The sequence below is a fragment of the Lissotriton vulgaris genome, chromosome 3_2 (genome assembly GCF_964263255.1).
Source record: "Lissotriton vulgaris chromosome 3_2, aLisVul1.2, whole genome shotgun sequence".
Taxonomy (NCBI): domain Eukaryota; kingdom Metazoa; phylum Chordata; class Amphibia; order Caudata; family Salamandridae; genus Lissotriton; species Lissotriton vulgaris.
The window spans coordinates 159,381,745-159,398,105 of record NC_141690.1 but is presented as its reverse complement, the minus strand read 5'-3'; the positions used below and the strand labels follow the sequence as shown (position 1 = coordinate 159,398,105).

The following is a 16,361-nucleotide window of genomic DNA, read 5'->3' as shown; positions in this document are numbered from 1 at the left end:
GGTTACTCCATATCTCCTTTCAAATGGAGGTGGGCACAGTGGTCTCCTTTGTAAAAAGAAAATATTAAAAAAAATAGTGACTGTTGTATGCGGATCACTGCCAGGATCATAAGATGAATTCAGATCGTATACATAGGGTAATGTAGCGGCTATTCTAACAAGTATTGGAATAGTCAATGGTGCGGGGCTTGGCAGGCTGTTGCAATGCTTAATTGTGTTATTTTATTACAAGCATACCACAAAAATAAAAACGAAAATATGATGCTACCTAAACATGGCCGCCATGGGCTTACAGTAAAAATTATGAATAAAAATAATAATAATTGAAGCAGCTGTTTTACTTATTAATGATCTTTTCAAATAACAAGCCTCCTTGCTGCTCCATGCCTTTTTAGTATTATCGTCTATTATAGAAGCCAGAATAAAATCGCAACCTAACTAAGCACTCAAATCATTTGTGTGTGTGTGTGTGTGTACACATATATATCTATATCTATATATCTATAGATCGATAGATCGTTTTTAGGCCTTCCTGCTTTCCTATTGAGTGTTTGTCAGTGTTTTTAAAGCTCATTTGTGGCTGGGTCTCTAAGAGGAAGCTTCTCAGGCCTGCTGATACGCTGAATATAATGAGCAGCACTGTGAAAGCATTTTGTTTTGTGCCATTACTGAAAGAAATTCCAAATCTGTTTAACCCCTTCCATGTGGCCGCGATTCCCCTGGTGTGCTGTAAACAACACGAACCGGGGCGGGCCGTGACAAACCCCAGCCGTCATCAGCACACGAGCACCGTAGTGCATGACGGCTGGGGTTCGTCATCAGCATGGAAGGGGTTAACTGCTTAGGGAAGCTAAACATCCTGCATATGAATTCAGCACTGTGAATTGCAGGAAATTAATCAGAGTAGGCCTCATTTCTGTGACCCAGTGGAATTCAGGGCTGTGTGGCTTACATGAATCCCACTTATCTTATTGTGAATTACCAGCAACCTTCAACAGAGGGTAAAAAAAATGATTTTTGCTATAGCTATGTGGCACAAACCCCAGTAGCCAAAGTTTTCTCACCCTGTGTTCTTCTACTTCTCATGAATAAAGTACAGACTTGTGTGTGGCTGTTCCTAACATGTATTACAGGAATGGACCAAAACTGCAACCATATGAAAACCTTGTTGGCACCACATTGGCTTATCAAGTTCCAGTTGCGAGTGAAAGACCCAGCCTCGTACGAGGGGTACCTTTTTGTATCACGATAAATGTGAGAATATTAAAATATTTGCTATTATCATTCTATTATGTTGCATGTTTTGACTTCCCAGTGTGGAGTGAGCAAGAAAAAAAACATTTTGCAAAATGCCCTCTAAATCACATATTATTTGTAACCCCAGATTCAGAGATGAACAAATGCTCACTATTCCGATGCTAATTATGTTACTCTCATTAAAAAAAATGCATAGGTTTCCTTCATACCCATTTTTCATTCATTAGATTTTACCACATAAATTGATGCATGGTCAGTATGCAATGAAAAATCATTATAAGCTGCTGCTCAGTTGTTCGCTCAAGGCATCACAAGTGTTTGGACAACCAACAAACAAAATTTATCGCTGTGCCCAGATGTCTCACAGATGTGACTGTAGATTATTTTGGAAAATCAACCATCGGGCAAAAAAAATGACCAATGAAAACATTATTCACTTTTTCTATTTTTATCTTACTTATTTTCATGACTTATTGATTTTGACAATTAGTTTCGTTGGGAAAACCTCGAGTTCTCTTCACAAATTACCTGTTGATTTGAAAATGTTGTCTACGTCAAATAAATATATAGCTTTAACGCCTATTTCCTCCACAAACTGTAAGAAGGTGGAAACAACAAATTTAGGAACAAGTGTCTACCTGTTGTAAAAAAATAATGGTACAAATGTTTTTATTTAATACACATCTTCCTGTCCATGAAAGCTTTGGAAAGAGTAACTTTAGTATAGAAAATAGTTGATGCCATTCTTAAAAAGAAATGTAATTCTTTCTTGAACAGCACTTTTTCCCCCTAATTTTCCCCGACATGAGTGAGGTGAGGAGGATGAAAAATTGTTCCTGGATACCATTTTGTAAAAAAAGTTCTTAAGGTGTAAGGATAAACTTCATAAAAAGAAATCCGAACTTGAGGGTGGTGTGTGATAAGGGCAGGAGTCTCACCTCTGAGGGGTTCTGAATATATTGGAAGATTATGTATGGCTCAAATGGAACACTCCGTTGCAAATCAGATTGTGGACTTGTGTGACATAACTGTGGAAAACAAAAGATGCCACTGTTGCTGTTTCACAAGGAAAAAATCACTCTCTTCACTGTGTTCTCTACTCCCGGAGTTTATGGTGCAAAAAACCAAAACTCTTTGTCACTGCTCACATATTTTGGAAAATTAACACATTTGATTAGATCGCAAAGATTTGTGTACAGCAGGAATTCTCTTTGAATGTAGTGATTGTAACATACCCTGTCTCCAACAAGTTTATAATCAAGTGTGTTATAGTTTAACTTGTTCCTTAACATGTATTTGATTCCGTTTTTTAATTAATTTTTTTCAGGATATCTAAATGTGCTGTCCAACAACCGTTGGCGCGAGCGCTGGTGTAGAGTAAAAGATCATAAGCTCATTTTCCACAAGGATAGGACGGATCTGAAGACTCATATTGTTTCTATTCCCCTCCGAGGGTGTGAAGTCATTCCAGGCCTCGACTCCAAACATCCTTTAACCTTTCGCCTTCTTCGGAATGGGCAGGAGGTTGCAGTTCTGGAGGTGCGACATTGCTTTCTATACATGCAAAGCTATGAGGATAACTATATGTGAAGGTTATCGAGCAATTATTTGTTTAGCAGTTGCTGAAGAAGTCATTTGATAATGGAAGGCACTTAATTTTGAATTAAATCTTGCACTCCACTTTTTTAACATTTTCTCACTGGAATGTTTCTTTTTTGGGGGGCTTATTGGGTGCTTCATGACTTATTGGGTGCTTCATGACTTAGTTCTGCCATTTTCTCTGGTAAGGGAAGTCGTTAATAACTGCAGCACAGCAATTCAGGATCCAGATAATGATGTACTTACATGTTCCAAGATGGCGCCTCCCTCAGTAATAATGACTAAGTTCGCCAACTATTTTTAGAGAATGTCTGCATTAATACCCAGGCTAACTTGCAAAATGTAACTAACACTGACGAAGGCTTGATGCTGAAACGCGTCTGTTAACTCTGTGATTAAAATCTTAATGGTGTGAGCACCGAAAATCTTGGTTCCACAAGTGCGGTTCTTTGGAAGGAGAATTTCTGAAGACTGAGCGTTGTGTATATATATATATATATATATATATATATATATGTGTGTTCGAGGTATATGTGCTGTAGATACACATGCTTTGCATACTCCTGCCATCTAGTATTGGGTACGGATGTTTGCAAGTTTTTTTTCTTCTAAAAAGTCTTTTCTAGTCACGAGGTAAGGTGACTCCTCCTTTCGGTGATAGTACGCATGGTCATCGACTCTATTGTTAGATTGTTTTTTTCCGCCATCGGGTTCGCACGTGTATTGCTACGCTCTGGTTCGAACCCGTTCTTTGTTCCAATTGACGCGCAATCCTCTCTCCCCTCGACGGTATTGTTTCCGTACGCGTTTCCCACTTCTCCTCATATCATTTCGACATTGAAATCGACTTTCGATCGGAAAGCTTCGGGGACGGCCTTCGAGGTCTAACCCCACACAGTTAGCTCTCAGTCGATGGATTGGACTCCATTTAAATTCGATCCTCAGTGCCATGCGAAGTATCAGTGCACTGACTCACACAAGGTGTGCAACTTGTGCTGGTCTTCGGAGCACAAGGAAGAAGACTGCGATGCTTGCAGATAGTTCCGATCGAAAAAGACTTTGCGATCATCAGGCTTGACGTCGAGAGATTCAGCGTCAAAGCATCAAAGACAGGCTGATATCTTCGGTGAAGACTCTGGCCAAGGAGACCGATGCATCTGCGGCAGAGGAGGAGGAAGGCTTGTCCGAAGAAGACTCCGATTTAGATCTCGAGATGGATCTCGACACCGAAGAACTGCCGCAGAGACAAGGCGACAACAGTACCAAAGACCCCTTGCCCCCACAAACTCCCCAAAAAACACAAGGCTTCAGCACCACCTCTGCCTCCTGGCCAAGTTCGGCACTGAGATGACGGTTCTGACGCGTGCATCCCGGCTCGGCACCAAAACCACCCCGCAAGCCTTTCGGCTCGGCACCGGGTCGACAAAAGTTCTCCTCGGAGCCGAAAGCCTCCAGTTCCAAGCACAAGTCCAGCTCGGAGCTGAAATCCTCCGCGCCAAAAGCCAAGCAGCCTTTGGAGCTGAAATGTTCCGCGCCGAAAGGCCAGCCTACTTCTGCACTGAAAACAGTCAAGGCTCTAGTCTCTCCCAATGTAGCAAGAATTCATAATATTAAGGCTGCCATTCAACAGTTTCAGCCCAACCAACCAATATCAGCCAGAGCGTTCATGCAACTACTGGGAATGATGGGGTCTTGCATAGCAATTGTACCCCATCCAAGGCTTCACATTGTCCCCCCCCCTAAAAGAGTGCTTAGCACGTCAATGGAATCAATCACAGGGTTTGTTAACCGATCTGGTGTTGGTAGACGGCCATACACATCGCTCTCTGCAGTGGTGGAACCCACAAAACTTATCAGCAGGGCTGCCTTTCATCGAACCTGTTTCACAGATTGTGTTAACAGCAGACTCATCTCTAACAGGTTGCGGGGGGTCACCTAAAAGATTACACAATACAAGGCATGTGGAGCATCAAGCAGAAAACTCTCCACATCAACCATCTAGAGCTCTTAGCTGTCTTCCTAGTACTAAAAGCTGTTCAGACTCATCTCATTGCCAAAACTGTCCTAGTCCAGACAGACATGACAGCAATGTACTATGTACCAACACAGGGCGACACACACTCTCTCCAGCTGTCATGCCTTTCTCAAACCTTTTGGAACTGGGCGATCCATCACAGGATTTTTCTTCTGGCAGAATAACTCCAAGGAGTAAACAATCATATTGCCAATCTCCTCAGCAGAAGAAGGCAACAAATTCATAAGTGGGAACTTCACCCCCAGGTTCTCCTTCCATACTTCAAACAGTGGGGATTCCCACAATTAGACCTATTTGTTACAGCCGAAAATGCAAAATTCCCAAGCTTCGGCTCCAGGTACCCACACCCGCGATCAAAGTGCAATGTCCTGGGGATGAACTGGTCAGGGATATTTGCCTATGCTTTTCCGCCTCTACCTCTCATTCCATCGGTGGTTCGGAAATTCAGGCAAACATCCTTCACACTAATTCTGGTAGCTCCCACATGGAACACCACCCTATTGGAGCTGTCACTAATTCCACATCAAAAACTGCACCTGAACTTCAGTCTCCTCACACAGAACCATGGAGAAATCAGACATGCAAATCCCGAGAACTAAATTTAGCGATCTGGCTCCTGAAGTCATAGTTTGGTTACTTAAATTCACCGCCAGACTGTATGAATGTTCTAAAAGAAGCAAGAAAACCTACCACCAGAGCTTTCTATGCTGCAAAATGGAAAAGATTTGCTGTATATTGCAATAGCAGCAAAATCAATCCTTTAGATGCTTCTATACAAAACATTATTTGTACATTTACAACGAACAGGACTGGATTACACGTCTATTCGTTTGCACCTTGCAGCTGTAACTGTATACTTACAAAATAGGCAACATCTGTCACTATTCAGAGTTCCAGCAATCAAAGCCTTCATGGAAGGTGTAAAAAAAGCATTTCCATTGAGGATTCCTTCTGCTCCAGTGTGGAATCTCAACATTGTCCTCACAAGGCTCAAGGGTCCACCTTTTGAAGCATTACACAAATTCCCTTTACAGTTCCACTCATGGAAAGTAGCTTTCCTCATTTCTATCACATCACTGAGGAGAGATGGTGAGCTACAGGCATTAACGGTAGAAGAACCTTTCTTTCAGCTACACACAGACCGGATAGTTCTCCGTGCCAACCCTAAATTCCTTCCCAAAGTAGTTTCTGCTTTTCATATAAACCAATCTGTTGAGTAACCAGTTTTCTTTCCTCAACCTGATTCTGCGGCAGAACGTGCTCTTCACACACTTAACGTTAAAAGTGCTTTATTGTACTATACAGCTAGAACAAAGGACTTCTCAAAACAACCGTTTGGTGCATTTGCTCCACCTCATAACGGCAATCCTATCTCTAAATCTGGTATTGCGAGATGGATTGTTAAATGCATTCAAACATGCTATGCTAAAGCCAAAAAGACTTTGACTATACCACCTTGAGCGCATTCCACTCGCAAAGTAGTGGCTTCTGTTGCCTTTTTAGGTAACATCGCTCTAGCTGACATGTAAAACAGCTACATGGTCTACACCACACACATTTACCAAACACTATTGTGTAGATAGCACGACAACAGGTTAATGTAGGCCAAGCAGTACTTAAAAGACTGTTCAAAACAACTGCAACATCTACAGGTGAGCCACCGCTTTGGGAGTATACTGCTTTACAGCGTATGCAAACATGTGTATCTACAGCACACACGCTTTGAACGGATAATGTTACTTACCGAATAAGCATCTGTTCTTGGCATGTAGAGCTTTAGATTCACATATGCTCACCCGTCTCCCCGGGTACCTGTATTTGTTGCAGTTCTTCATTATACAGTTATACGCATGGACATCTCTATACCACACTTACTCCATTCTCACCCTCTTACGGGAAAACATTCTAACAATGGAGTCCATGCCCATGCGCACTATCACCGAAAGGAGGAGTCACCTTACCTCGTGACTATGAAAGACTTCTTTGAAGAAAAACAACTTGCAAACATCCAGACTGAACACTAGATGGCAGGAGTATGCAAAGCATGTGAATCTACAGCTTTACATGCCAAGAACCGATGCTTACTGGATAAGTAACATTATCCATATATATGTATATATATCTACACTGTAAAATAATTCTTTAAAGTCTCTGACATTTTTTAGAAAATCTAAATTAATCTGTTTTGATACCTCCACATGAACACTATCCATTACACAACATAGTTATGGTTAGGCCAAAGTTTCGGTAGGAAGAAAATGTTTTGTTTCGGTGATAATTTGGCGAGGTTTGCAAAGTTGCACTCGACCTTATAAAAAAACATTTATCCAGCTCAGCTCCTTCATGAAAGGTTTCTCGGAGATCTGAAAAGCAGGTGCTAAGAAAAAAGGGGGTTCCAAAACATTGATTTCACATGTTAATTCTCATAGGAAACTTTACTCTCCGATACAGAGAAATGGCTGAATAGAATTACACCAAATTTGCCAGAATCTTAGCATTGTATTCACAAAGTGTGTGTTACGGTCAGCCGTTCTTGTTTATTTATTTATTTAGAAAGTTTTATATAGCGCGGACAAGATCCTTGCGGATATCAGAGCGCTTTACAAGAGAAGTACCTGGGGGAGCATAGACAGACAGGTGGAACAATAGGTCACATAGTATGAGACAGCATTCGATGTCCAGTGCCCTCCTCCGCCGTGTAGCGGGGGACCTCTTCCAGCCCTCCGAAGTCGTCGAGCTGTCGGGACTAGGCTCCTGGAATTTCAGCTGCCCCTGTGATGTGCAATTAATAACAGTACTGAAAGGTTGAGTGAGAGAGTTCGGGCGGGGAGGTGTAGTGGAACAATAGGTCACATAGTATGAGACAGCATTCGATGTCCAGTGCCCTCCTCCGCCGTGTAGCGGGGGACCTCTTCCAGCCCTCCGAAGTCGTCGAGCTGTCGGGACTAGGCTCCTGGAATTTCAGCTGCCCCTGTTCATTACGAATGTTCAGAGTAAAGCTAGTAGGGATTTGCTCATTGTAGATCTCAGGCAGTTGGCAAATGATGGCAAGACTCTGGAGCAGGGAGATTGATGTGTGTTATGGTGTGAATCCTTTAAGCTATTTTTCATACATTCTCATTTAACGAGTTCTTCGGGTTGGGCATGAAGGGGTTAAAACCTGTTTTGTATATCTGGATGGTTGGTACTCTGATTGATGAGGGTTGTTTGCTTACTTTGAAGACTGTGTTCCTAGTGGTATACTTTTATCACATAGGGCTACTGTATTACAGGTCCTTTTGATAAAGGTTTCCTACAGATTCTACACAGGTGAGCTGCCACTTTGCCCCCGTTCTTCCTTACTACTGAAGGTCGTACCTGCCTTTCGCATAGTCCAGCCCATCACATATTCTGTACCTTATGCATGTTGTATCATACAAAATTGACCTCAATGCGACAAAGTGGTCTTTGCTGAAGCCAAGAAAGGCAAGGCATTCACCAAATGTGCAATTTCATTTTGGGTGACTAGGTTTGTATTGTCCATAGAAGACCCTCCAGCTGGCATCATGCACATTCTATAGGAGGCATAGCAGCTGCTGCTGTTCTCAGCAGTGGTTGCTATTTGTCAAAGGACCACTTAATTTTTATTGAACAAATATTTAAAGCAATGTCTCATGGCTTAGGGGATTGAAGTGGGTGCTATATGCTAAAAATGAGTTTACATATTTGGATCATGGACAGTATTCAACTTGTGGGATAGATTTCACATTTTGCCACATGGTTTTTGTAGTGGCAACAAAATAGTTGGCATTTGATTCCTCTATTTAAATTTGATCAACTGATCCTTGCTGTCAGCTGCAAATATAGTTTTTTTTTTTTACCCCTACTGAGTGTGGTACAGCATATAAAGTGATAGCCGGGGTTCAATTAGCTCAGTAACTTGCTGGTCAAAGGATCTAAAATTCAAGATCCACTCCCCTTGTTTTTTCTATTTTTTTCTTTTTTTTACAGATCAGAATTCCCACCTTTTCTGTGGAGTTTGATCTGTTCCTCACAGTCTGAAATACATGTTTACGGTGCTGTTTCTATTGGAAATGTTCTGTTAGCAATGCTCTTCCATCAGACACCTTATCACCTTATCCATGTTCTGTGTTGACTGATTCACTTTGAACCCCCTAGCTAGATTTCTCCACTTTCTGGCAATTTTCATATTCATTTGTTGTTTTTTAAATTTAGTCTAGACTTTTACTTCTTTACTTCTATAATTTGTTTAATTGTTTATTGCATTCAGACCCCTCACACATACCAACTTGCCAACAATACCCTTCGGACCACTGGTTTATACTTCTACTTTTCATGACGCGCTGGATCTCTATCATAGCTTGCATCAAGACTTTAAACCCTCTCAGCTATAGCTTGCCAATTTGATTCTATCATCTTATTAAATGCATTCGCTGTAGTTGGCTGTAGCCTTAAACACTATGTTTGTCTTCTAAAGTTCTCAGGAGAATATCAAAGTAAAGCTGATGCAGTATATCATGGTCTCCTCAACAAGCACAAGTTCTTAAGAGGCTGCTACGAGCTGTACAATAAACAGCATCTGATCTTTTTTGTTATCGTTTAAGGCTTCATCTTCTGAAAGCATGGGTAGATGGATTGGAATTCTCCTGGCTGAAACTGGTTCGTCGACTGATCCCGGAACGCTGCACTATGACTATATCGATGTGGAGATGACTGCAAATGTTATCCAGACAGCAAAACAGACTTTCTGGTGAGGAGCATTTATTACATGTTACTTTTTATTTGACTTTTTTTGCATACAGTTTTATAAGTGCCGAATCCATACAAAAATGTGTTTGCTCCATTGAAGAACTACAAAGCCTCACCATTTTACTAAACATATACTCCATTTGCAAATACTAGTCCCCTTTTCCTGTCCTCAGATGGGAATTGAAGGACCGTCCTTGCTGTCATAAGAGCATATGAAACCTTCAAGCCCTGTCTTCCTTGTTTTTCATGATTCTCAGCCAAGGCATACCATTTTTATATTCTCAATTTCTTTTTCACCTTCATTATTATTGAGGAGATGCACCCCTACATTTTATTTCTTCTTTTTGAAGGTTAAGTGCGTCCTTGGCTGTATGTTGCTTGCTTTGATTGGAAAGGGGGTTCACAATGATCATTTGACTTCATTAGACTTCTTTAATGTTGTCCTGTTATCATCTGCTAAGGTTGTTATACCGGTTCTACACATTTGAGGTCTGTTCTAACAAACTGCTTAGTCTCAAGCATCAAACTTTGTGTTCTTCAAAATCGTGCGTCCCTCTCCAAGGCAGAATTTCTTCAGTGGTGTTTTATGGTATGTGTTGGTGAGGTACTTTAAGGCACTTGTTTGAGTTATTCTTAGTTTCAAAAGAGATGGTCCTAAAGCTGCACTTTGTTCTGCCAACTGTTCCTGTCCACTCCCAGATAACTGCTGACCACTTACCAGCAATTATCTAACACCCATTGCCCTTTCCTATGCCTGAAGCAAGCAATTGTTCTCTGAACTGGAGTTCACTCTTTCACCCAAGGTTCTGTATTTCTAGCTCTGGCAGTTTGATAGGTGGCAGAATTGGTCCCCCACCCTACTGTGACTAGGAATGGAGTGTCTCTGAGAGTCCTCCCAGTGAATAGGAGAAACCCTCCTTGGTATCTCCAAGTCAAAATAGGTAGTGATGAAGCTGCCCTCTGTTCTGCTATCTGATCCTGTCCACTCTTAGATCGCTAATCCCTGCTGCGTGGTCAGGAGTTAACACACTTTGCCCTTTCCTGAGGTCAGATACAAGCCATTGTCCCCTGGGGCAGTCATTACCTCTCCCAGGCAAGTGTGTGTATTCTGGTTCTGGAGATGTGATGAGCGAAATAACTACTCTTAAGCCAGTTCGTGCACAGGTAGCCTACATTTCATTTGTACAAACTTGCGTTTCAGCTTAGGTTAGCAAACAACAGAATGTACCATTATGTCAGATTTGAAAAACTAATCGGGAAATAACTTTGAAGCATTCCTCGAGCTCTCTCCTAAACAGAGGTGGTAAATAAATATTTTAATCCCAGCCCTGAAAGTTTGGGAGAAAGTCTAGGCAGGCCTATACGTGAAATCTTTTTTGGCTGTTATTTCATTGTGAAAGCACTCTAGCCCCAATATTTAGTGTGCCAATTTTAAAGTTACTTGCCTGCAGTGTGGGCTTACAAGGAAAGGTTTATGAGTGAGTTCTGGATATAGAAAGATAGACTTTTCCTGCATGGCAAATATATTTTCCCTACCCTGTGTCACTGCAGTGCATTTATCCAGTGCACAGTGGTACTCTTTGAGTAACCTATATTTTTGTCATATCTTTGAGTGGTGCAATAGTCACTGCAGCCCACAAAAGACTTTTAACTTTCCATGCCTTTGGTGCACTTTAGGCCCCATTTATAATAGACGTAGAGGGAAGTTTTCTAGGACAAAAAAGGAGTCCCAATGTTAGAGCACATCATTTAAAGGGAAAGCACTGGCATGTTATCTACTGTTTAGCAAACCTAAAGTCAAATAGGGTCTTGGAAAAGGGAAAAAATCTGAGGTGACCATGTATTAAAGGCAGATTTGCTACACAGGCCCGATTACATTTGGCCTGGAAAAGGTTCAGATAGTTATAGTACCTATAAATTGTGACTGCTGGAATTGGAATATATTGTGTGCGATGCATAGGACCCAATCACAATTACTGCCCTTGAAATGCGACATAATAAGCGGATTTTGTATTTCCCGATTTCCTGTTTTTTTCCGGGCATTTTTTGGATCTGGTAAATTTCAGCAGGTTTTACATATTAGGTTTATTGCACAGCTTGTAATTGGGATATGGGCAGTAACCTGGATAACTGCCCATATTGCAACTTCCTGAGCTCTCTGTAATCTGGACTACAGTGGGTATAGTCTGCATTTGGTGGTGGTGAGACAACTTGTCCTATTAAAGCCACCTTTTCCAGATCAGTCAGTTGATGTGTTTGCCTCACTATCAATGTATTTGTAATGTTATTTTTCTTTAAGGACACAACACATTACAATATGCAAGACCTACTCTCCTTAATAGATAAATGCCACATTGATCCTAAACCAAAATATTGAAATAAAATATTTATCCTACAGTCCCTTAAATCCTCTAAATTTAAGAGAATATTAGAGCTGCTCTACACTCTTTTACGCCTCTTCGCGCTTTGCAAGGCCAGGCGCCACCGCCGTGTTTCAAATTCAGAGAAATTAAGGTGGCATTAAAATTTAGCCTCGGTGAAAGTTGAGTAAATTCCTTAGAGGTAATTGTGTGAAATGTTAAAAAATTAAGCGGTGTTTGGCAAAATGCTGCCTTGGTCATTTTATACCATTTTGCTGCATAAAAAGCGTCCTGGTGTCTATTTTAGTCTGACATGTAGTTTGTGTACAGGAAAACACAGTGGCCACATTTCAGAGCAATGCATCAGTATTAGCAAATCACTTCTGGACATAACGTGGCATCCCTTGATGTAAACAAATAGAAAACTAACTCAAACCAAGTGCCTTTAACTACAACTATCCCATATATTTTGGACAGCACTTGTCAATTCGCTTAAATACATGAAATTCAGCAAGTAAATTGAGAGCAATTATGCAAAATGCCAAGCCGGAATTTAGCACTACATTTAGCATGGATTGAGTCAAAGCATTTTATGCTAAAAAAAAAAAAAATAGCAGGAAAAACACAGGTGCTGCTTGCATTCTGGTTGTTCGTGTTGTTTTGGTGCTTCTGTGCTAAAATTTCTCTAACAATGTGAGTCATTTCCATCTCATTTAAAATGTATATCTCTAGTTTTCTAGATGAATTTATGCTACAAGGCAATAAACTGAGCCATTTATCAGCTGCAAATCATGATAGTTACTCGACAATTCAGCAATCACTGCTTAACTTTGCTTCTCACAAGTCCTTCCCCTCTTATCCTTGGAATAAACTATACCATTCAGATCATAAGAATTGTGGTTAAGAACTTTTTCACTGGGCCAAGCAAGTGTAAATTAAAATAATAAATACTTCCAACATAATATTGTATATCCGTTAGGTAAACTTAGAGCCTTCATTTAGTATAATGATACAGAGGAGATAAAATGGATATAATGGAATAACTAATTAACGTCTTAATGGTTAACATTAATTCATTAGTTAAAGCAATTGTGCTGTTTGTCTGATTTGAGAAAAATAGACTGACATACCACCACAAAACTAACTGGCTGGCAGAAAAGGGTCAGGGTTATGGATAGTTTAGAAGATGAAGGGGTTTCAGAGTAAATGTATTAAATAGAGGTACTTTGATAAAGTAGGCATACCGCTACTATGGTATAAGTTGGGTTGGAGTTAGTGCTAACCCTATTTTGCGAGTCAGTAACCGAAAACCGACTATTAGAAAGGGGAGTGTCAAGGGCGTCCCTTCCTAATAGCGAGTCGCTGGGGTATGTATGAGTGTTTTGTCACCGGAATGCTATTGCAAAACGTACACCACAAACTCCCATTCGCAAATAAAATGGGGTCCCCAAGGCACCCATTCCCGTTTGCGAATGTGGGTGCTGAACATTTTTTTAAGAACAGGCAGTGGTCCAACAAACCACTGTCTGCTCTTAAAAAAGGAAAAGAAAACGTATCATTTTTCTTCTTGAAATACATCCAATTTTCCTTTAAGGAAAATGGGCTGAATTAAAAAAAAAAAAATGTGTTTTTTAAAAAGCAATCAGTCATGCTGGTGTGCTGTTTCCAGCAGGCCACTATCCGTGTGGTAACAGGTCATTCCCAATGGGTCGCAAATTGCGACCTAACTCTCATGAATATTGATGAGGTAGGTCATGTGCGACTCCATTGGGAAATGCTAAATGTGTCTGAGACACAGTACATTTCATTTTGCAAGTCTAATTGCAATTTTTTGCAATTCGGAATTAGAGACTCGCAAAATTAAATTGTCTTACATCTGATGTTCCTATGCTTCCCTTATAAGTGACAGAGGATTGCTTAGGCAACCCCAAGCTGCTCTATTAGGAGTAATGTTGTCAACCAGCCTTAGGCTTAATTGAGAGGAGTTCAAGAAATCTACAAATAAACAGTAATCAATAAATGAGACACACAACTCAAAAAGGAAATCAACACTAATTTATAAAAATAGCAAGTATCTTTATATATGTTTAGGCTTCGGAGTGAAATTTTTCCGGTAGTACGTTTTTAAATATACATTCTTAGGTCAAAAAGTGGACAATTTTTGAGTTTGGCAATGTTATCCTATGGAAGGAAGAACAAGTATTGCAAACCGGTATAGTGCTGCAACTTACATAAGAAATCTTCTGGAGTTAGGGTGAGTGGTGGGCAAAGTCAAAAGTAGCACTAACAGTACACCACCAGTGGCAAAAGGGCGGCCAAGTGTAGGTGCAAAACAGCTTCAGGAGCCAAATGCTATTCCATGGAGATCGGTCACTGCACTAAGATGTTGAAGGCCAGTTGGGCTGAACCAAGAGGGGGGCTCAGGCCTTACGATGCTCAGGGACGCAGGCACACCTTTGGTCCTCTTCTCCTCGGCCCGAGGGCGATGGATGCAGAGGTGACTTTAGGACCAGAACTAGCCACGGTAGAAGGGGGCCTGCGTGCTGCTGCAGGCGACGTTGGTGGTATCAGGAGTGGTGAAACCACAATGAACTCTGGCTCAGGAGAGCTGGGGCACCTTGATGACACCATTGGCGCACTTAGACAAAGGCTGGGAGTGACGGGTGCCGTGGTGGCTTCAGGTGGCTGGTTTTGGTGGTTCCAGAGTCCTCAGAGTCTTTTCTTTTGGAGTTTCTGCAGGATGCAGAGAACAGTAGTGAAAGACTATGCTACTGTTCTTTAGAGTGCCGGGTCCATTTGCATTGGAAGTTGAAGTACGTTGCCAAGGCTGGCGCGTGTATGGTGTGAGCATGTGGAAAAGTATAACCCTACTGTGCACTCCTGCCATGGTTTTAAAGGATCATGCAGGCGTTCAAGGAGGCCATGATTGCTGGGTTGTGCAAGATTGAGAGACCACTTCACTGAAGAAATAGAATGTCATCAGCAGTTTTGCATTGGTTTAAACACCAGGAAGTGGTTATGGCATACAGGAGGGAAAAAACTGGGATGTATGTGCACACCAACAGAGGATTTACAGTGATGAATTGTGGGATATTGCATATTGACTTGAGGAATACTGTTGGCTCATCATAGCAGCCTAGTGATTGTATGCACTGATTGGGAAGTGTGTGGTTGGTTGCATACATATCGAATGCTGAAGAGTGCTTCTCAGGCTGGTGTGAGGGCACATCAGTGGAAGGTTACTAAGCATGTTTCCGATTGTATTTCTGTACCATCTTGAGTACTGTGAGCATTCAATTAAGGTGTATTTTGGCTTCACTTAAAGCGAGAAACAGAACGGTACTTTGTGATTCTGTATCTTCAGACAAATTGCGATGTGTTCGGGTTAAGAGTTACCTGACACAGGGAGTATTTCTAGATATGCTGTCAAGTGTTTAGATGCTGTTGTGAATACGGTATGCTAAAGTCTTATTTTTGTTGCTTTGTGGGAAGTTACGCATTATGTCGGTGATGCAATACTGGATGTTTAGGTTTAGTATTTTGTCAATGCCAGGCTGAGGTTGCTGCCTAAGTTTGTAATTGCTCTTCTGGAATTGTGGCCTGTGTATATTGTACTGTGTATGTTGGGCTGAATTCTCAATGCCATGCAGAATTTTAGGAATGTTTTATGAGGTTGTATGCTAGAGCCTTATTTTTTAACTTTGACTTTAAAGTCTGGGTGGAGTGTGTAGTGACATGTTGACTATTTACCCCCAGTCCTCTTCATGCAGAAGGAGGCGGGGGGGGTATGGCTATGTACCCCTGGTCCTGCTAGGTGTATGCAGAAGGAGGGAAGTATGTCTTAGCCGGCATTTTAATGCCTGGGATATGCCTTGTAGCATGCAGTGTAATGGCTTGAAGCCTTATGCAGTCTAAGGTGAATGTTGCATGCATTTTGCCACACTGATCCTATGGCGGTGATGTGTTTATGTGCCCCTGGTCTTGTTAGGTTTGTGGCATGTGTGTTGCAGTACAGGGTGAGTGTGTGGGTTGCACTCTAGTTTGCAAAGTATCCTTCCTAGGGGGGTTAAGAAGTAGTGTAGGGGTTATATGTGTTGCACCCTAGTGAGTCTGCATGTGTCCTTCCTAACGGGTAAAGAATAACTGTGTGTAGTAGGGGGCATATTCATTCCTGAAGTCCTGTAGAGGATTTACGTGTTTCGATTATTTATGAGTCAGATGTTTAAAGGGCTGATTGATCATTTACTTCCATCTTTTGCAATTAATGATGTTTAAGGTTGAATATTTAGGGGTTGGTCGTTGGTATTTCCAATTGTTTCTCCAAGGGGAGGAGATGTACAGTAACCTGTGGCTCTTGCTAT

At 41.3% G+C, this 16,361-nt stretch overlaps 1 protein-coding gene across 2 annotated transcripts in view; it reads left to right on the top strand.

The window, feature by feature from the left end:
- Positions 1–16,361, top strand: part of AFAP1 (actin filament associated protein 1) — a 423,233-nt gene that overhangs the window by 325,039 nt on the left and 81,833 nt on the right. For both annotated transcript variants that reach the window (XM_086964131.1, XM_086964132.1), the window contains exons 10-11: positions 2,585–2,796; positions 9,496–9,641. In XM_086964131.1, the coding sequence (XP_086820257.1) occupies positions 2,585–2,796; positions 9,496–9,641 (358 nt within the window). The remainder of the gene's footprint in view (positions 1–2,584; positions 2,797–9,495; positions 9,642–16,361) is intronic.